Raw genomic sequence first — 22193 nt, forward strand, 5'->3', positions numbered from 1 at the left:
TGTTCTCTGCATACCAGCCACAATGTGTAAAGCTGGTCCCTGCCTCAGGGCCTTTGCACATGATCTTACTGCTGCCTGGATGCCACTCCCCAAATCTTTGCATGGCCACCACATGTTTGCCTGGCAAGTGTCAGCTGAGATTGTCACCTGTTCCATGTGGTTGCTCGGACAATTCCTTTTTTTTTTTTTTTTTTTTTTTTAAAGATTTATTGATTTATTTTAGAAGGAGAGAGGGCACGAGCAGGAGGGGCAGAGGAAGTAGGAAAGAGAATCTCAAACAGACTTGCACTGAACATGGAACCTGCTGTAGGGCTCGATCCTAGGACCCCGAGATTGTGTCCTGAGCCGAAACCAAGAGTCAGATGCTTCACTGACGGCACCACCGAGGTGCCCTGCTCTGACCGTTCTTGACAAAGAAGTGCTCCAATCCCCCTTATTCACAACGCCCGTATTACCTTCTTATTCATTTGTTCCCTGTCTCTTCCCTCCACCAGTGTTGGCCCCATTGCCCCTTTGTTGGTTTTGTTCACTGCCACATCCCAGCACCTATAAAAAGAGGTGTTAGGTAGCAGGTGTGTGATGAATATCTAGAAGCTGAAGGACTCTGGCTGTACTCCCTTGGCTAGACAGACCTGGGTTCAAATCTCTATGCCTCCTTTTACTGGTGATATGCCCTCTGTCTGGACCTGAGGTTCCCTATCTGCAGGCCATGGTTTATAAAATAAACCTTGGGGTGTCTGGGTGGCTCAGTTGGTAAGGTGTCTGCCTTTGGCTTAGGTCATGATCTTAGGACTCTGGCTGTACTCCCTTGGCTAGACAGACCTGGGTTCAAATCTCCGTCCCTCCTTTTACTGGTGATATGCCCTCTGTCTGGGCCTGAGGTTCCCTATCTGCAGACCATGGTTTATAAAATAAACCTTGGGGTGTCTGGGTGGCTCAGTTGGTAAGGTGTCTGCCTTTGGCTTAGGCTTGAGCCCCACATCAGGCTCTCTGCTCAGTAGGGAGCCTGTTTCTCCCTCTGCCTCTGCCGCTCACCCCTGCTTTTGTCCTCTTCCTCTCTCAAATAAATAAAATTGTAAAAAGAAAATAAACCTTCCTGGAAAGCCTAGGTCTGGTGTTTGGCATTCCGTTGGCACCAGGGAAGTGATCGTTGAACATGAACCTAACTAACAGCTAAAATCCCTGCTCACATTTTGTGCCAAGAACAAGTTTATTTTTCCCGATGAATTAGATGACTTCCTCCGATCAGACAAGGAGTTTTGGGTCATCCTCTAATTTCCCTTCTGACTTTGGCTGCCAGAAAGCTTACGACCCAGGGGGAGGTGTCTGGGGCAGCCCTTATTTCCTGTGGAGCTTTCAGTGTGGGTCCTTCTTTCCTCCCCTCTCTGTGCTCTTCTAGTATTTGCTTCCGGCTCCATAGTGCATGTGTTTTTACTCGTTATTGTAGTAAAATACACGAAATAGAAGATGGACCATCTTGGCCGCTTTTAAGTGGACAGTTTGGTGCCATTAAGCACATTCACACTGTGGTACAATCCGCCCTGCCGCCCATCTCCAGTACTTCCTCATCTTCCCAAACTTGAAACTCTGTCCCCAGGAAACAGCTCCCCACCTCCCAGCCCTTGGCACCCACCACCCTCCTTTTTGTCTCTATGAACTTGATGACTCCAAGGACCTCACGTGAGACCTACAGGATTCGTCCTGTGGTGCCTGCCTCGTTGCACTTAGTACATTGTCTTGCAGTATCTGCCCACGCTGTAGCCTGTGTCAGAACTTCCTTTCTAAGGCTGAAGAATATTCCAGTGTAGGTATAGACCGTATTTTGTTTATCTGCTCATTGCTGGGGGGACACCTGGGTTGTTTCTGCCATTTGGCTGTTGAGAATAGTGCCATGAGCATGGCTGTACAAATATTATTTTTAGTATATACTTTGTTACCTTTCTGAGCCTGGGGTGATCTCAGACTAAATTATAAATTAAAGGTAGGTTTGGGGACACTTTTTAGGACTATACTGTTTCATTGGCTTCTGCACTGTGTGTGTGTGTGCCTGTGTGTGAGAGACATTGTGGCCACTGCTGGTGCCCTATCTGGACCCTCTTGTCCCCCAGATGCTCCAGGTGTTGGCTGCTAATGGCTCCCACCTGTGTCCTTCTGCAGCCGCTTGCCCTTGGCCAACAGGCATTGCCTCCCACTACATGCCTGGGAAGTAATCCTTACCTCTTCACCCCACTGTGGTCCTTGGCCAGTGACTGATGGAGGTTCCTAAGTGGGACAAGTCCTGGGGTACTGGTCACCCTGCAGGGCTCCCCAGGAATCAGGCCAGTGCTGGGCTCTAGCCAATACCACCTCTTTGCCAAGTTTTGTCCCCCAGTAAGTCACATATATGAGAACCCATGTCAGGTTCTGCCTCTGGGCATCACCATCTAAGACATTGTGTAACTCCCGTATTCTCTCCTGTGTTGTGTATCTTGTATGACTGTGGGATGCAGTTGGAATCGGATAGGACTGATACACTGTTGCCTACTAGGCCACTTGGGTAGTAGCAGGCACCTTGCAAGGGGACAAAATTCCCACTGTCTGCCACTTAGAGAGAAGAGGGATCCTAGGAAACCCAGGAGAATAGGACATTCAGCAGGGGACGCCGGGCAGGAGGGAGCAGAAACTCCCACCTCCTCTGGGCCTCCCTCCTTTGGGCGTAGATAAGAGAAGCCCAAGGCGCAAGTGGGTCCAAGGAGACAGTGAACCAGTGATGCCAGTGGGGAGTGAACGTGGACTCACCGTGGACCAGAGGGGCCCTGCTGGCAGGCCCTATCCTCTGGTTTTCCTGGAGAAGATGGGGGTCTATTCAGTGCAAAGTGTTCAGATTTTAAATGTTACACCACTAAACTAAGGCTACATTAATGACTTTGGAAGGTTAGAATATCAGCAACTGATTTCAAGAGCACACGTGACCCCCAGATGTGCCCTGTGAGCAGCCTCTGGTTGGACTTGGGAGCAGGGGCAGCTGTTCTGGGCAGGCTTCTGGGAGGAGCAGGGCCCAGGTGGTCCTGATGACTCACATGTTTGTGACTGGTGTGTCCACAAGTGCCTTGTATGTTTATTTCTTCCTCCCCCTGCTGCTTGAAAGTCCCAGTGTTTTGTTATAGATGGGACTTGTTTAAAAGAGAGATCCCCTGCAAAGATTTAGAAAGTATTGAAGCCATACCAGCATCAACCTGAGCTTTTCCTCTTGTCTGGGGTTGCCCTGTAAAAAATGTGGGATGCCCAGTTAAATTGGAATCTCAGATACACGATGCATAAGTACATCCCCTGTATTGTGCAAGATGTACTTACGCTAAACGTTTGCATATTGCTTATCTGAAGTTCCCCCACTGCTTATCTGAAGTTCCCCCACAACTGCGTGCCTTGTCTTTTTAATGCCTCCCTTTGGCAAGCCTGTTCTTGTCGGGATCAGAAGGATCAGAGGACTGGGGAAGGGAAGCATTTCCTTATCTTGTGGCTTGATGCTACGTGAAGCCAGACCCCACTTTCGATAACAGCACTGGTGATGAATCAGGGTCTCCTGGGGCCATGTGGGGAAGGGGGTGCAGCATGGCCTTGCCAACCCAGAAAGCTCTCGTCCTGCTCTGCTCTGGATGGCAGCTGTGGGAGGTGGTGGCAGCTTCCTGCGGGGATATGTGTTTGAGTTTTGGGGCGGCAGTCCTGAGGGCAGCGGAGAGAGGAGCTTGTAGCCAGAGCAAGGGAGGGTCATTGAGGTTCGAGCAGCACCCCAAGGCACCTCTGACTCTGCTATGCCAGAGATCTCCCTCCCTGACGAGGTCCACACCCAGCACCCTGGGGTGGGGGGTGGGGAGGAGAGTAGGCCCTGTCTCTGGGAGGATGCTTCCTGGGAAGAGACCCTTCCTGAGTGTGCACCCACCCCCACCCATGAGAACCTGATCCCAGGCTACCACAGAATCCCCACTGCCCCCGCCCACAGCAGGTGTCCCATTAACAAAAGACCAAAGCTATTAGCAGCCTGGACCGTGACCTTGACCCGGCCTGCTGGTCCTGCCTGGAGCCTGCTCCAGGATCTCCAGTTCTGGAATTCAGGGACTCACTCCATGGAGCTGGATGCACTCCCAGATGTGAGTGTCGGTGGCTCCCTGGCCTTCAGTCCCACCTCCACACCCATAGTGACTGCTTATTGTGAGGAGTGGCAGACGGAAACCCAGAAGACCAGAAAGGACACCAGACAGCCATCATCTAGATTCCACAGTTGTGAACATTTGGACGTTTTGCTTTTGACTGCTATCCATGCTGAAATATGTCAGGGCATCTCATAGGCATGATGGCTAAATAAAGGATTAATAAAAAAAATGGGAAAGTATTCATCTTGAAAACACGCCAGCATTTGGTAGCCGTCACACCTCGCAGAATGATCGGCTGGTCCTCAGGCCATCCTGGAACCCCTCAGTGAGCTGAGACAGCTGGCTTATTGGTCTGTTCACACTGGGGCCGATTAGGAGCCCCGCACGAATTGGGCTATTCTATCTCAGGCCTGTGTGGGTCTAGAGCAGCCTCTCCTCTGTCTGCTTTTCCTATGTGCTGAAGCTGTGGGCGACATGTGTCCTGTGGAATGTCCCCCAGCCAGATCGTCTGTATTTCACTGCTTAGATCCCAGTGGTTCTGGTTACCTATCGCTGCATGACCAACATCCCCGACCCCTGGCAGCTGAGAGCAACAGTCATGTAATTTGGTCAGGAATTTAGGCAGGCCTTGGCTCCTTCAGTGGTGTTCACCTGGCCTTCCGGGCGGTTGGGGGCCTCCAGAATGGACTCACAGGCCCAGGGCTGCAACCAGGAGGGATGGATGCTGGGCTCCTGTGGTCCCACCACCAGGGTGGTCACATGCCTTTCCTGGTGACTCCGTGCCCTCAGAGACCCAGGTGGAAGCTGCCAGACCTCGTACAGGCAGCTCAGTATCCCCACTGCCACATTCCCCTACTTGGAGCAGTTGGGAGTTCTGAGTCTCACTGGTTACACGGCTCCCCAGGCCCATCCCTCATCCAATTGCAGTGAAGGGGGGATGAGCTTTGTGGATGGGCTGGGAGTGGTCATGTGGCCATGCCCCCCTCACTGTGGAGCTGGGTGCAGGAAGACCCCCCCACCTGAATCCTCCCTCAGGCTGCTGGGGTTCCTGCTTCTAGAAGGGCCCTGTTAGGACGTGGGATTCTTTTTTTTTTTTTCCAGCTAGACCTCAGGAACTCGTAGTTGAGTTAATTATACTTCTCAGCTAATAACACACTATTATCTTGGTCTCTGCGGGGTCCTGCTTTTATTTTATTGGTCGGTTTATTCCCATTATCTCTGCTCTCCATGCCATTCCATTTGCCCACTATGGCAGACTTCCAGCTCTGCTCAGTGCGTACCTGTTTCCCTGTGTTTTGAAATGGTGTGTTTTACTTTGGGCATGTGTATTTTTACTCCACATGAATGGTATTGGGCTAGCTTGTTCTGTTTCTTACCTGTTCCACTTCATGTTCTAGTTTCAAGGTCCATCCGTGTTGCTCCGTGCACAGCAAATCATGGACTTAGCATTCTCTGGGGTCCTCACAGGGATGTGTCTGGCAGGGTCCCAGCAGGAAAGGGGGACGAGAGGAGTGGTTAATGAAGAGACCTAGAACAGAGGTATGGGCAGAGTTGGGGGGAACTAGGGGACATGTTTGGAGTCATGGTTGTGGGTGGGGAGCCCTTAGCACCCTGGGCCTGCAGGGGCGGGGATGAAATCCTGAACCCAGTAGGGTCACCCTACTGGAGTCCCAGCCTTCCCTGGAGGGGCCAGCCATCACCAACACCTGCCCTCGGGAGAAGGGGGGTGGGAGGGGGGGAATAGATACCACACCCTTTGATCTCCTATCAGTGGCTGGCATTGAGGAGTGCAGGAGCCTCCGGGATGCAGGCTGGAGAGGTCAGCCTCCCAGGTGCAGAGCAGGGCGGAGGAGGAGGGCAGGGAGTGGATCTAGGGACAGGGAACAGCATCAGGGTCTGCGCCTGCTGGGTCCCCACCTACCACTAGACGAGTACCCAGTGACCATTGTGGGCATGTGGATCTCTGCAGATTTCTTTGGATAGCTCACTGGGCAGGGGGACGCAGCGTGTGTGCACGGCATATGCTTGTGGACCTGACTGCATAGGTAGCCTTCTCCAAGGTGTCCGCTCCCGTGGTCACATGGGGCATTCGGCCTTGTCATAATCACAGTTTTGTTATTGTGAACGTGCATACATTATTAGCTAGCTTGCCAGTGGGATGGGTGCAAAGCAGAAGCTGTGCAGGTTTAACTGCCTTTCCCTGTTTGCTTGTAAGTTCCCACCTTGGGAGTGTGTGACCCAGCCTGCCAGCATTGGGCGGCCTGGCAGGAGGCTCTTTGTTTGTGACCACAGTCTGGCTGCTGGGGTTCCCCTCTGGAGAGAGGTCAGCCTCCATTTCTCACCCCTCTACCTTGTGGCTCCTCTTTTTAGATTGCAGTGGGGGTTGTCTGCAGAAGCCAGATGTGAAGGGGGCTGCTTGCTGTGGGGGCCATGGGAAAATAGCAGCTGGAGTCTCCAGGAGGGACATGTCTGAATCTGAGAACCAGCGATGTAGAGATTGGGCCCTCCAACTTCTCACCTGTGTGTTTCCAGCCCCACTTGCTTATGTCCAATGACAGGGAGCCCACCTCTTCCCCCTAGCAGCCTGGTCTAATGCTTGACCTGGAGAGAGCTTTGCCCTTATGGAGCTCTGTGGAGATCTGTTCCCCTCCACCCTTCATACACACCTGTGGGTCCTGCCCTGCCCCGAGTGGCCGTGGAGATGGACTGGGGCTTTCTGAATTGCTTTTCTCCAGGTGAGCCACCCTCAGGGGCCCGGGACCCTCCCCATTGGGCCACCTTCTCTGACTATCTCTGCGTTTGTCCCACCCTTCAGACAGCACCAGGAGGCTCTGGTGCAGTGTGTCATGTACCCCAGACTTCCATTCTTCTAGCTGGAGACCACAGGGGGAATGAGCATGAGGTTCCCAGTCCACGTGGTGAGCCTGGGGGGACCCTGAATTCAAGCATACCCAACCATGTGTAAGTCAACGATAAGGCCACATAGGCTCTTGGGAGAGCAGGAGCCCATACCCCGTGTGATTATCTCAGTGTGGCTAGGGCTTGGTGGTTTTCAAGAGGAGTGAGAAATTTTCTCTTTTTTTTTTAAAGAAACCTGAATTTTCATGTGAACATTTCCAGTTTGTAAAGGCTGGTTAACTAATTTAAGACTAAAACCCACTGTGTGAGACGAACAAAACACGAGTTGGCTGACTAAAACTCCAGAACCCGTAGGCCCTCTGTTGTGATCGAGGTGTGCTGGAGCCTCTCCATTGTATGCAGATGCAGAAACGAGGCTCAGAGAGGACAAGAGCCTTGTTCAGGATTGCACAGCAGATGAGGAGTTCACAAAGTCAGGGCCTGATATTCTTTATGTTCCCCTGGGCCTGGGGTTAAGGTGATGGCTGAACCCAAGATCTAGAATCACCTAGATGCAGGCAGAATGTGATGCTTGGGGTGGGGCAGGTCCAAGGCCAGGGCACCCAGGGGGCTGAGAGGAACTAGGGGACCAACTTGTGGGAGAATGTGAGGTGGGATGGAGTGTGGCAGGGCTGGCTGGGAACAAAGTTTCTCTGGGAGAAGCTCTGGGAGAAGGCTGCCAGCCTGTGGTGGGCATATTTGCGTCTTGGGGATGCATTGTTTGTGTGAACAAGACGGAGGGGGGAGGAGGGTTTGGCTCTTGGTTTGTAAAGGTTTCTTTTCTTAGATGATGCTATTTAGAGTGGACTCGGGCCACTTTCGGGCCTTCATGTCCCACCATCTCCAAGTAGAGGGTCATTGACCTGGTCAAGGGGGATCACAGGCCCCAGTTCTCCTAGATGCCCACCCACCTACCTCCTGAGATGGCTTCTCAGCTGGGGGATGGGGAAGATGTCCTTCCACGTCTTTACGAAATTCATTTGGACTTTCCTTGGGCTTCTCAAATTTGACCTGTCCCAAACTGGGCTGCACATCCCTCTGATGAGGGAGCAGGAGGCTGACTGAGGACAAAGCAAAAGCTGGCACCTTGCACCCACTCTCCACTCACTCTGCTCAGTAATATGTGTGACATTCCTCAGCCACCCCTGGCTGCCCTAAAGGAAAAGCAAATAGTTAACTTGCAGAGATCACAATCCTGCAAGACAGAAGTCTCCCTTGGTTTACCAGTGTCCTAGAGATTTACAACAAAGAAGCTATCGTAACAATAGCACAATTTCCAGAGGCAAATAACTCAGTTCCTCAAGCCCTAAATAAAGTTAAATTTCTTCTAAACCCAAATCTCACTAACAAAGACATTTGATAGCAGAAATGTGAATGGCTGGCCAAAAGACAACATTGATCAAGCAGCAAGACCTCCTGTATACCTGCACCTTGTAGGCCCTCTTTAGCATATGAAAGCTCAGTTGACACCTCCCTTTTTCCTCACCTTCCCCCAACCGCAGGGTACATAACCTGCCATCCCTCACAACCCGGGGCAGTAGCTCTTTCTGCCCATGGGTCGTGTCCCCGTGCTTTAATAAACCACCATTTTGCACCAAAGATGTCTCAAGAATTCTTTCTTGGTCATCGGCTCTGGACCTTACCCCACTGAACCTCACCTAGGTTCTAGAACTTCATCACCTCTGCAGGCCTTCCTTTGGCAGCCTTCCCTGCCTTGGGAAGCCAGAGCTCCATCCTTCCAGGTCCCTCGGCTCTCCCAGACTATGGTAGCCCTCTGCTGTTCCTCATCTCCCACCTGCTCATCCTGCCTCAGGCCCTTTACACTTGCTGTTCAGTGGCCTACAGATAGGCCTTTATCTCTAGATATTCACATGGTTGTCTCCTTTGATTCACTCAGGTCTCAGATGAAGTGGCAGTTCCTTAGAGAAGCCTTGCTTGACCACCCTGGCTAAAATGGGCTTTCCCTCAGCCCTAGTCACTTCCTATTCCACTTCCTTGCTTTCTGTCATTTATTTCTCCATTGTCCTTGTTACTGCCGGGTATTCGTCATCTGCTGCATTGCTGTGGGTGTATTACTTGCTTCCCCACATCAGAGACTCTGCACTGGTGGAAAGGCTGTGGAGCTGTCTTATTTTTTGAGAACCCCCCCAATTCTAGAGGTGCATGGCACATAGGACCTGTTCAGTCCGTTCTGGTTGACTGGCTGGCAGAGGCCGACCTCCTTGTCTCGCTGTGCTGGGTGCTGAGTCACTGTCACTGCCCTCCTCAGGCCCTTGCACTCCACTCCAGTCCTGCCTGCTAGCCCTGTTCTGGGCATTGCTTGGGGGAGGGGGTTGGGGCGGGGTGGATGCTTCAGGCTGAAGCCACTTTCCTCTTGACACAGTGGTGACTCTGCTCTCTGCTCCCTCTCTCCTCTTCTCAGAAACTTTATGAAATTATTGTTACATTGTTTGAATGTTGAAATATTTGAAATTATTATATTTATAGGTTTTAAATGACAAGCACTTAAAATGCTAGAGAAGCCACTTTATTGTTTTCTCCCCCCCACACTTTTTTTTTAGAAAGCCAGACAGTTTTAGCAAAGCCACTGCAAACAATAGCTCAGCCTCACTGCGGTGGGTGGAGAAGTAGCCAGTGTCTGGGAAGGGAGGGCAGGGTGAGGGTAGCTCTCAACTGGGATCCGGGACCTTTCCTTGCTGCAGCAGGGAAGCCTCCACAGGGCTCGGGGCCATGGCGTGTTGGGGTCAGCTGCTCTCAGGTCACATGGACTTTGCAGAGGAAGAGCTGAGTGGGGTTGTGGAGGGCAGGGAGGGCATCTCCCAGGGCAGATGGGAGGTGAGGCTGGGTCTGGGGTGGCCCAAGGAAACAAAGAGAAGGGGCAGAGAGTGGAGAGCTATTCCTGGGGGAGAGTGGAGAGAACATGGGGGTGGGGTGTTAAGGACAGCAGGTATCTAGAAAATTCTGGGAATGGTGGTAATGTTCATGGAGGGAGCTGAGGACATTGGCAGGAAGTCCCTTTGAGGCTAAACTTGTAGTCCAAGGGCAGGGGGCGTCTCCTGTCGGGTGGTGTTCCTAAGCCTTGCGGTCTCAGGGGTCCGGTGGGGCGCTTGGCTGGCTGCGCCGTGGCCTCGGAGGGGGTTTGTTCCTGCCTATCATCTGCCTGACCATATCCTCTGGCTGGCAGCCCAGCCTCTCAGTGGATGGTTGGGGATCGAGTGGGACTTCGGCGGGGAGAGAAATCGTTTGGGTGGTCCTGTGTGTGTGTGTGAGACTCCCTGTGGCGTCCTGGCATGTGGATGAGCCTGTGTGTGAGACAGCGTGTGTAGCTGTGTATGTGAGGGACCACGGTGTCTGTCACCAAGGGTGTGAGAGACCAGACATGTGCCCTGAATGAGTGTGACTGAGTGAGGGTGCAGGGGTGTGTTTGGGGGGTGCTGTGGGGCTGTGGGCAGGAGGCTCCCACTCAAAGGGCCTGTGTCAGAAGGCAGGAGAGGGTGGGGAGGGGTCAGCATCCCCAAGTTGGGGCCATGTTAATGACTGTGCGCCAACACCTGGGGCATGTGAGCGATGGCGGTGCGTCTGAGTGGACGTGCCCAGGAGTGTGCGCACATGCCGTCCAGTGTGTGGGGGGGTGCTGTCCCGCCACGTGCGTGTGCTGTACTTGGGGGGGCTGTCCAGCCGCGTGTGTGTGCTGGCACGGGTGCGCACATGTGGGCCCCCCAGGGGCGTTGACAGCTGTTTTTTCCTGTTCCTGCAGGGCCTCACAGCAGAGGAGGTGGTTCAACTCAAGGCAGCCCTTGAGCCGGCTGTGGGAGCATGGCGCGGCCCCGGGAGCCTGTGGCAGCCTGGCTGGCCGTGGTCTTGGCCGTGGCCCTGGCCCTGGGCCCGAGGGCTGGCGCGGCGGCCCCGAGGCAGGACTGCACGGGCGTCGAGTGCCCGCCGCTGGAGAACTGCATCGAGGAGGCGCTGGAGCCGGGCGCCTGCTGCGCGGTGTGCGTACAGCGGGGCTGCGCATGCGAGGGCTACCAGTACTACGACTGCCTGCAGGGCGGCTTCGTGCGCGGCCGTGTGCCCGCCGGCCAGTCCTACTTCGTGGACTTCGGCAGCACCGAGTGCTCCTGCCCACCGGGCGGTGGCAAGATTAGCTGCCAGTTCATGCTGTGCCCGGAGCTGCCCCCCAACTGCATCGAAGCTGTGGTGGCGGCCGACAGCTGCCCGCAGTGTGGCCAGGTGGGCTGCGTCCATGCTGGACGCAAGTATGCCGCCGGCCACACTGTCCACCTGCCGCCCTGCCGGGCCTGCCACTGTCCTGACACAGGGGGCGAGCTCATCTGCTACCAGCTCCCTGGCTGCCGTGGGGATGCCGGAGACGTGCTTGCGGCTGCCACGGGAAACTTCTCCGACACGGAGGAGGGGGACCCCGAGCGACACTATGAAGACCCCTACAGCTACGACCAGGAGGTGGTCGAGGCAGAAGCTGCAGCAGCCCTGGCGGGCGAGCTCCAGGCAGGTGCTGGGGGTCCGGCTGCTCTGGGAGGTGGCAGTCAGCCATCCTCTGCCCTCCAGGCCACCCCCTGGCCAGCCGCCCTCCCTAGGCCCACGGCGGCTGCTGCCCTGGGTCCTCCGGCCCCCATGCAAGCCAGGAGAGTGACAGAGGACAGCCATGGCGAAGGGCCAGAGAAGACCGAGGAATTGGTCATCAGGGAGCAGCCAGCAGCAGGTGGCCCCAGGGGGCTGGATGAACCACCCATTCCAGGCCCAACTGGGCCTGGTCTTCCTGTCCAAGAGAACAAGGCAGAGGCGAGGGCAGGGCCTGAAGAGAACTTAATCCCGGAAGCCCAGGCCACCCTTGACAGTGCTGGGCAGGAGGGAGCTGTGCCTGTTCTGGGGTCAAGCACGGCCAGTGTCCCCCCATCACAGGGCACACTGAACTCTCCTGGGGGCACGACGAAGTCCAGCATCCACACCATGCTGACCCTGTCTCCCCAAGAGGCAGCCTGGGTCCCACCCACAGAGGAAGTGCCCAAGCAGCCACCGGTTCTGCCCCATTCTCAGCCAGAGGAGGACACAGATCCCAACTCTGTTCATTCTATCTCCAGAGGTGACCATGAAGGTAAGAACCCATTCTAGTTCCTCCAGGGGCACTTAGCCCAGGGAAAGACAGCCTCAGGGCCTTGTCAGGGCCCCCAGCTCTGCAAAGTTGCCTGAGGCCAGGGAAGCTGGGTCTATGGGGCCAGGCTACCCACGGTTAGCCCAACCCCCACACTATAAGGCAGGGGCACTGAGATGGCGCTTTCTCCCCAGCTGCACTCCTGGGGACAGAACGGCAGGTAAGGGTGAGGTCCCTGTTGTGGTAGGTGCTGGGCTACCTGGTGGGGCTGTGGTTGAAAGCCTCTTAGGTATACCTTCTCAGGGCTAGAGTTCCTCAAGGAAAGTTCCAGCTCGGGTGCAGGTGGGGCCCACTGGGGTCCATGGGTGCCCTGGAAGGAAGTGAGAAGTTTCACAGACCTGGTCCAGCTCCATCCACCCCCTCCTGACAGTAGCCTCGGGTCATGGCTGTGTTCTTGGTCTCTGAGCTGATAGCAGAAGGGACATGGTCTCTCCTGGGGGCTCCTTGTGAGGGCCTAGGACCAGGGCTGCCAAGCACGCCAGCCAGGGTTCCCGTTAACACACACGTCGTTCTTGTCCCTGCTCTGTGCTGCACCTGCCGGGGCTCCCACCTACTCAGAATAGAAGCCAAAGCTATCTCGAGGACCACAGGCTCTGTCCCGGTCAGCCCGTGACCTCCTGGACCACCTCTCCATCACCCTTTTCTTAGTCTGTTCTGGCTGCTGTTACAAAAATGCCATAGACTGGGGGGCTTACCCCACAAGCATTTATTTCTTAAAGTTCTGGTGGCTGGGAAGGCCAAGATCAAGGTGCCGGCAGACCTGGTGTCTGGTTCCTGGTTTGCAGATGGCCATCTGCTCATTGTGTCCTTGCATGAGAGATGAGGGTGCATCTCACTGAGAGGGAGCAAGTTTTCTTGTGTCTTTTCTTGGAAGGGCACTAATCCCATCATGAGGGATCTACCCTCATGGCCTAATTATATCCCCAAAGGTTCATCTCCACATACCATCCCTATCAGGTTTTTTTTTTTTTAATTTTATTTATTTATTTGAGAGAGAGCGCATGAGCCGGGCTGGGGAGGGGCAGAAGGAGAGGGAGAAGAAGAGTCCCCATTGAGCAGGGAGCCTGGTGCGGAGTTCCATCCCAGGTCCCCGGGATCATGACCTGAGCCAAAGGCAGAGGCTTAACTGACTGTCTTCTGCCAATTTGGGTTTTAACATACAAAGTTGGAAGTGGGGCCTAAACACTCAGTCCCTATTGACATGCTTAGCACTGGCTTTCAGGTACCCTGAAGCCCTGCGGCCTTTGCACTTTACACCTCCTCTTGAAATGCTCTCTGAGGTGTCCATGTGGCTCATTCTTTCCCTCTATAAACTCTCTTTTCCAGGTCACCTCCCCAGAGAGGCCTTCTCTGAGCACCCAGTTAAAAGAGCACTCCACCTTCCTCTTACCCTGCTTTAATTCCTGCTACCAATACCTCATATGATAGCACGTAGTTGATTCGTTTAATGTTGTCACCCCTAGTAGAATGGTAGTGCCATGAATGGAGGGACCACATCTGTCATCTTCTCTGCTATACCTAAGGGCCTCTGGCAGGGCCTAGCAACACAGTTGGTGCTTGGTAAATATCAGGTAAATAAACGAGTGAATCAATGGGGGCTTATCCTTTCTCATCCTAGCTTCCTTGCCATCCTATGAACATCTTACACCGACATATCCCTTTTCTTCCACCTATTTGCTCACACTGTTCCCAGCCAGCTCAGGCAGCACCTCCTCTAGGAAGCCTTCCCTGAATCTTTATGCCTTGTCTGATGCCCTCACCACTAACCTTCTCCAGCTCCCTGCCTCACCTCTGAGGTACCCTAAGCAGTTGTCTGGTCGTCTAGACATCCCTCCCCATAGCTGAGAGTCTGTGTCTTGTTCAATGTAATACCTAAACCTTCGCTATAAACCTTCATTAGGCACTAACTGTGACTGGGCCCTAGTGGGCCCTGGGGAGGCAGAATTGGACCCCTGTGGCCCATGTCTACAGACTGGGCTGTGAGGGAGGGATGTCTGGGTGGTGGTGGGGGGGCTATGAGGGGGTCCGGGATTTCTGCAGCATTCCCATATACCTACCTTGCTGCTGCCCACAGCTCTATGGCCTTGGACAGGTCTCTTAACTGTCCTGGGCCCCGTTTTTCCCATCAGTCAAGTACTCCATCCCTCATTGGGCATGGACTGTGTGCAAAGCCTGTGCACATGTAGGGAGGGGTGAGACTGCAGGCTCCTTCTGACCTGGTGGGAGGATCAGCTCCCCCGACCCAGCCCAGATGGTTAATCCTTCCAGCCCCATCATGGAGAGTGGGGCACAGAACTCACCTTTGCCGAGTGAGCACCTCCTAGGTGCCAGACCCCATTTCTGATCCTTCCTACAAGCTGTGGAGGTGGGGGTCCTTCTTGAAAACCGAGCACATCAAGGTCAGAGAGGTGTGGCTTGTGTCCTCATTTCACACAGTGGGAGTTGGTGGGCTGGATCCAGGGCAGTGGGCTTCAGTGGGATCCTCCTTACCCAGCCCTGAGCCTACAGGATGTGGGGAGGCTGCATGGGGTGGGGGGAGCTGTAATGAAGTACATGTGTGCCCGGGGAGAGCTTGCAGGCCTGGCTTTGGAGTATGGCGCACGTAGTGTGTTTGGGTTGCTGCCTCTGAGGGGTTCCAAAATAGACACAACCCCCACTCCCCACCCCTGCCTCTCGCTCCAGAGGCCTCTCTATGGTTCCAGGCCTTTGGAATCTTGGAGACTTACTTTGTTCTCAGGAGCCCTAGGTTTTTCTGTTTTGTTTTTGTTTTTTTCCCTCCTCTGCCCTGTGCTTTCTCAAATGGATCTTGGGGTGTAGCCTTTGATGAGGGCTGCCTTGGGGCAGGGGCCTCTGATGGGGTGTCCCCTCTCCCATCTAAGGGTTGTGCTGGCAGAGGGCCCAGCACACGCAAAGCCCGGAGATAATTAGCAGGGCATGGACAGGCAGCTGCATTTTTTGGTGTGCGAGGAAAGGAAGGTGTGGGAAGTTGGGAGCAGGGGAATTTGCCCTAGCCAGATAAACAAGGGCTGGCCTGCCACTGACCACCCCCGTCCATCTTTCCTCCCCTCCTCACCCTGGGACCAGCCATCCCCTGCCAGCTCATGAGCTCTGTTCCACTCCCTGCACAACTCAGGCTAGTGGCTTACTGTTCTGTGCCTCCTTTCCTCCATCCATCAGCAATGGGGAGGCTCCTGCTTCGTGGGGACATCTTGAAGAGAGGAGCTGATTCATGTCCAGTGCTCGGGAGGGAGCTTAGCCCTTGCTGAGTAATTAAAAATGTTAGCCACTGGTTGTCACCCTCCACCCTTCATTCTACCTATTTATTTCCTCAACAGATGTCTGTGGCCTACCCTCTCTGCACTGGGGGCTGTGCCTGTGAATGAGGCCAGCGCAGCCTCTCCCTTCCTGAGGTCTCCTGGGGGCAGGAGGGTGTTCAGTGGATAGGCACACACACGTACAGATTTCTTCATGGCCATAACGCAGTACACGCTGCCCAGGAAGTGTGGGTGGTGGGAAACCTGATGTGTGGGGGCCAGGGGCCTGATGGAGCATCCTTTGGGAAGTGGGGACCTTCCGGGGGGGAGGGCAGGGGCATCCCAAGTGATGGAGGGGCCCTCAGTGCAGAGGAGCTGGGGAGGTAGCTCTGCCCTGCTTGCCAATGAGGCCGGCGGAGAGGAGGGCCGTGGAGCCGGAAATGACCCCCAGCTATGTTGCCATGGCAGCCCTGGGGCCTGGAGAAGGAGGTTTCCAGCCATTGCCCCAGGACTGGCTGGGGTGGGGGTCTTGTCTCTGAGCCGGAGCCGTGCCAGGGATCCTGGCTGCCTCTGAGCATGTCCAGATGTGGCCTAATGGAAGCCACATGCCCGGCTCCCTGGGCTGGGGAGAAGGGGTCTGAAGTCTGTTGTCACTCAGGGGGCTTTGTGAGCATGTCCTCCCCTTCTGCCACTGGGCTGGCATGACAGAGGGAACCAGGGGACTGCTGGGCCCCAAGGGAGGGAGCCCTGGGGCAGGGTTGGCCCTCAGGAAGGTGGAGTTTCTCCTTCCTGGGAAAGGCTCCAGCTGACCTCTGTGGGCCCCCCAGACCATGTGGCAGGAAAGGGGCCCCCTTCCTTGGGACCCTCACATAACCAGGTTCTGCAGGGCAAGGGTCCTTGGATCCTCTGTCATTCTGGTTAACAGAGAAACTTTAAAACTCAAATAACTCTACTAAGTGCAGACATTGTCGTGTTTGCCTCTTGCGCGGGCACCATTATAAGCATGCTGTGATAATTAACCCTTTTAATCCTCACCACCACCTCCTTGGTTTACAGCAGAGGAATCAGGTCCCTTGTCTGAGAACACGTGTGCAGGGAGTGGTGGATCCAGGTTTCCCTTGTATTTCTTCGTGTCTTCATCCTTGTCATTTCTGAGTGCCTGGTGTGTGTGGGCTATGACAGTGGCTGAATGTGCAGTGTGGAACAAAGCCCAGCACAGTCCCTGCCCTCGGGGAGCTCACGGGTTAGTGGGGGAGATAGCCTGGTAGTCACATGGGTGTGATGTTCTGAGCCGTGACCAGGGCTGAGAAAGGAGGTGGGTATGCTATCTAAACCTATCTTTCAGGGATCTGACTTCTGGGGATCAGGGAAGGCTTCCTGGGGGAGGTGATGTTTGAGCATGAGGTCTTGTTGACTATGGCAGGTGGCAAGCAGGGAGGGGACAGTGCTCCAGGCAGAGGACACAGCACATGCAAGGGCCCTCTAGCTGGAGGGGGCAAATTAGATTGAAAGGAGGCTGTGTGGTTGGTATGAGGCTGGGGAGGGTGTAGGGGCCACAATGGTGTTGAAGATTTGGGTCTTTGTCCCAAAAGCAGTGGGGAGCCATTGAAGTTGTAAGGCAGGAGGCCAGTATGATCTTATCTGGTGACTCCCAGAAGGAGTGCTGCAGGAGAACAAAGGATTAGCAGTGGGCCTCCCCAACATCTGTGGGTTTCCAGCACCACTCCCAGTGCCTCCAACCGCCCCCCCCCCCCCCCCCCCCCCCCCCCCCGAGTCACCAGGCTGTGGCTTCTGGGACACAGGAGAGAGGGACTTGCCCAGATTCTCCTCTTCTCATTCCCTAGAGGATCCTTGCTGATCCTGCCCTCTCTTTTCCAGGCTTGGCCTGTGGGAGATTTTAACTTGTGTGGGGCCTAAGGGAACCAGGCTGGGATTCTGGACACCTGAGCCCCCAAACCATGCAACAGAATCACCTCCTACTAGAGCTCCAGGCTCCTGGAGCAGGCAGGGGATGGAGGCAGCCTGTGGAGGCTGTGGCAGGAGAGCACACAGGAGGGCCTGGCCAGCCCTTCCTCCACTCAACCCCAACCACGGGGCCTGGAAATGGGGTCTGTGACTCTGTTTCGGGCTGGGTGGGCCCTGTGGAGAGCAATAAGACAGGCAAACCGGGGGCCCTGGCTCCCCACATCCACAGTAAGACCCTGGTCTGAAGCCCCCCCACTTGCTCGTTGTATGATCTGGGGCCCAGGACGTCACCCCTCTGAGCCCCCATTTCCTTATTGGCGAAATGGCATGGTTGCGAGTGCCCGAGGCTGTAGTGAGAACGAGCATGTCAGGAGCGAGGCCTGCATGGAGCGACGACATGGGCCAGCGTCGCCTGCACTTGGGCCTGCTGTCCTGTTACAGCACACGCGGCTCTCCTCCGTCCACCTGCTAGCTTCTTTCTGCAGAGCAGTGTTGTAAGCAGTAGAATTTTGCTGTGACTATTTTGAAATTAGAAGATTTCATGTAAATTTCAGCTCTCAGTCTTTCCTGGAAAATTGGCAGTTGTGGGCACAACTGGCCCATGTGCTGCTGGCCATCGGGGTTGCTGAGCGGAGGCTCCCCACCCTTTGGACTGCGTAGGTGCTCTGTGTTCTGTGGGGCTGGCTGTCCTCGGTTTCATCAGAGGTCTGGCCCTGGTTGGCAGCTGGGTTGGGTACTATACTGGGGGTGCCTGTCGTTGCATAGAGTTTTTACCCTGTGGTCTATGTGGTTGTTCTATTTTATGGAAGAGAAACTGGCATCTGGTGGGGGGGCTTTGCTGGAGGTCACAGGAAAGCCAGGCAGGGGGATGCAGGCTCCCAGTGGAGGGGTGGGCTCATGGCTCTCACAGGGGACCTGGAGGCATGAGTGGGTCTGAGTGGCCCTAGCTGGGCCCTCCTTGTGTTTACCTGCCCCAGACCATAGAACACTTGGAAGAAATGGGGCAGGGGCCAAGGCTAGGCCTGTGGTAGGTTTCTCTAAAACTATGTTATCTTTTTATTTTTCTTCTTTTCTCTTTTTTTTTCTTTTCTTTTCTCCTCCCTCCCTCCCTCGTGGTCTCCCTCCTTTCCCTTACCCTTCCTTCCATCCTTCATTCCTCCCTCCCTCCCTCTCATTCTCTTTCAGAACAGGTTTACTGAGATACAGTCACGTACCATAAAACCCCCCCTTAAAGTGTATAATTCATTAGCTTTTATCAGAGTTGTACCGACATCACTGGGTGCCCAATTTTAGAACATTGTCATCACTCCCAAAAGAAACCCCACGCCTGGTAGCAGCCACTTCCCCTTTCCTCCTTCTCCAGCCCCCAGCCACCACCAAGCTCCTCACTGTCTCTGTGGAGTCACATATTCTGGACATTCCTGGACACGAAGTCATGTAAGAGGTCGTCTTCGGGGACTGTCTTCTGTCACGTAGCATAATGCTTCCAAGGTTCGTCCGCATTGTGGCAGGTGTCACTACTTTGCACCTTTCTCTGACTGAGTAGCTTTCCGTGTGGTGGATGCACTTTGTTTTTCACCCATTCATCCACCGATGATTGAAGTGTTCGCACCTTCTGGCCATCATGAGGACTGCTGATACTGACACTTGCGTATGTGCTTTCGTGTGGACAGAGGTTTCTGTTGCTCTTGGTAATATTCCCGGGGGTAGAGCTGCTGGGTCACGTGGTGACTGTATGTTTAATCACCAGAGGAACTGCCAGACTGTTTTCCCCAGCAGCCGCACCATTTGGCACTCCTGTCGACAGTGCATGAGGGTTCTGACTTTTCCACATCCTTGCCAACACTTGTTACTGTCTGCCTTTATCTCTTTTTTCCCCCCCAGGAGAGGGGAGGGGCAGAGGGCAAGAGTGGAAGAGAATCGTAAGCAGGCTCCATGCTTAGACCTCCAGGGCAGAGCCCGATGCCTGGCTCCATCTCATGACCCTGAGATCATGACCTGAGCCAAAATCAAGTTGGACGCTTAGCAGACTGAACCACCCAGGCACCCCTTGCTGCTGAGCCTTTTTGAGTATAGCCATTCTCGTGTCTGCGAAGTGGTTGGTATCCGACTGCAGTTCTGATTTGCATTTTTCTGACTTGTGATGTTGATCATCTGTCATGAGCTTCCTTTAAAAAATTCTAGAAAACACAAAACACACAAGCACACATTCCATTAGCCATTAAAGTGATGACATCGCACAATGTCATGTTGTTTCTGGAAGACGCTGCCATATGCTCGTGGGAGAAAAAGCATGAAGAAGGCAACTATTGTCATGTTGTTCTGAAAATAGTGCTTATCTCCTGGATGCCTGGAAAGACCTCAGGGACCCTCCAGGGCCTGGGACCACACTTGAGAACCACCGGTCAATCCACAAATACTAGCATTTTATGCACACCATTCTGCCCTGTGCTTTTTTTCTCTGACAACATATCTTGGGACTCCTCCTTATCTTTATGCCGAGAGTTCCCTTACCAGCCAGCATGTCACTGTCCCCTTGTTCCGGCTTTTCTTTTTGGTCCCTGCTGACAGATGTTCTAGTTGTTACTAGCCTTTTGCTGTTAAAAAGCAGTGTTCTAAGTGAATATCTTTACGCTGTGCCCTGGTACAGAGTGCTGGGTCAGTATGCATATGCATTTCTTTATATATTTTTTGTGAACTCATTGAAGTAAAATCAATAGAACTTACCAGAAGTGTACAACTCAGTAACACATTTTCACAAATGGAACACACTCATGGGACAGGCACTTGGATCACAAGACAGGTCACCCCCTCAGTGCCTGTCCTGGGGAGCCACTGCCCTGACTTCTAACAGCAGATATTAGTTTTCTGTTCCTGGAGTTTTCTGAAGGGAACCAGAGAGTCTGTTCTCTTTCACATCTGGCTTCTGAGGTTGGCCATGTTACCCGCACTGTGGCTGGTCCTTTTGATTGCTGAGAGGTGCTCCGTCATATGGATGGACCCCAGTTTTATTGTTCATTCTCCTGTGAAGGGGTGCTGGTGTTGTTTCCAGTCTGGGACCATCAGGAAGCGTGTTTCTGTGCACCTGCTAGAACCAAGCTTTGGATGATCGCTGGCTCCAGTGTGCTCAGTGCTCAGCAGGTTTATCCCCTCTGCAGACATCAGCTTGTCCTCCTTTGAAAGCTGTGCCAGATTTTGGCTCATACCCGTAATACGTGAGAATGCATTTTCCTCATTATTCAACAAGTATTTATTGCATTATTCCAAGTGCTGGGGACAGAGCACCGTATTCAAAACCGATGGAATTCCCATCCCTCATGGAGTGTCCACTCTGGCAAGCTTAGGAAGCACGCAGTCAGTCCCACGAATGTGTAAAATCTACGTGAGAAGGTGCTGGGCGCTAAGGAGAAATTGAAGCAGGGTGCTATAAAATGTTCTCAGCGTGGCCGGCCTTGGAGGGGGAAGATGCTGCTAAGTGGTTTTCGTTAACACGTGTGTTTAATTCTCCCCATCCCCGATTTTGGCCAGGGGTTCCCCAGCAAGTCTGGCCATGCTCCCACCAACACGACATGGGGCTGCCACCTGGTCTTTCGGCTCTCTTGCCAAACCTGTGCCAGTCCTTGTGCTTGGGACACAACTTGGTCATGGTATGAATGATCTATTGCCATGGTAACGTGAGCAGCAAGCCACCACACAGTAAACTCTCATTATCACTGCCAAGTGCACGGGGCAGCCAGGCTCTGCTGTCCCGAGCTGGGATTGGGGGATGGCAGCTGGGCTCTTGCTTGTGAGTGTCTGTGGTCGGCTGGCAGCTCTGCTGGGGTTGGTGGGTGTGGGGCGGCCTCTTCCAGGATGGCTTATCTCTGCTCTCTGCTCTCTGACCTCTTCAAGCTGGTTTGCCCTGGCTTGTTCTCACCCCAGAAACGGGGCTCTAGGTGAACGAAAAGAAGCACACAGTGTTCTTAGGCCTGGGTCCAGAACAACTAGCACCCTTTCTAATGCCCCATTTTGTAGCCGGCCATTTGGGAGACCAGCCCAGGTTCAGAGGCTCCTCTTGCTGGGATTTGCTGGGAAGTCATGTTGTGAAGGGTGTGCGTACAGGACGGGAAGAGAATTGGGACTGAGTCTGCTTCTGGTCCTGGGCTGGGTGCTCCATGGACCTCATTTCACTTAGGCCCCACACGACTTTACAGTAAGTTCCTTCCCACTGGGGTTAGGGGGTGGCTGAAATGCTGGCCTGGTCCGTGGCCCAGTAGCAAATAAGTGGTCTGAACCCGGGTCCACTGATGCTTAAGGCATGTCTGGATTTCTTGCTTGCCTCCTTTGGTAGGCCTGGTACAGAGCTTCCCAGGTTTGCACTGGCTCTGCCCCTTGCTAGCTGTGTAACCTTAGGCAAATCACGCTATTGCTTGAGCCTCCGTTTTCCTGTCTGTAAAATGGGCTTTCTGAGGGCTCTCTTCTATAGCTCTGTTCTCAGTTTGAAGAAGGCTGGTGTTGGGCACCAGGTGCTGGGGTCTGTCTCCCAGCAGGCTTTGCTCACAGCTGGTGCCCTGGGTGCTGATTCCAGGCCTGGGGTCTCTGTCAGGAAGGCAATGGCCTTTGCACTCTGGGCTGCCTCCCGTTTATACACTGAGCCCAAGACAGCAGATGCGACTGGCCTGAGGCCGAACCAAGCCCTTTGGCCTCCTGTACCCTGAGCCTTCCAGAATCCTTGGTGCCTCAGCAAACTGGAGCTGAGAGGTCTGTGTTCAGGGCTCTCCTGAGAGCAGTGTCAGC

At 54.1% G+C, this 22193-nt stretch overlaps 1 protein-coding gene across 3 annotated transcripts in view; it reads left to right on the forward strand.

The window, feature by feature from the left end:
* Positions 1–22193, forward strand: part of FBLN2 (fibulin 2) — an 84873-nt gene that overhangs the window by 16406 nt on the left and 46274 nt on the right. For all 3 annotated transcript variants that reach the window (XM_047743613.1, XM_047743615.1, XM_047743614.1), the window contains exon 2: positions 10786–12141. In XM_047743613.1, coding sequence (XP_047599569.1) covers positions 10845–12141 — 1297 coding nt within the window. In that variant the 5' untranslated portion in view covers positions 10786–10844. The remainder of the gene's footprint in view (positions 1–10785; positions 12142–22193) is intronic.

This window comes from Lutra lutra, chromosome 1, assembly GCF_902655055.1.
Source record: "Lutra lutra chromosome 1, mLutLut1.2, whole genome shotgun sequence".
Classification (NCBI taxonomy): domain Eukaryota; kingdom Metazoa; phylum Chordata; class Mammalia; order Carnivora; family Mustelidae; genus Lutra; species Lutra lutra.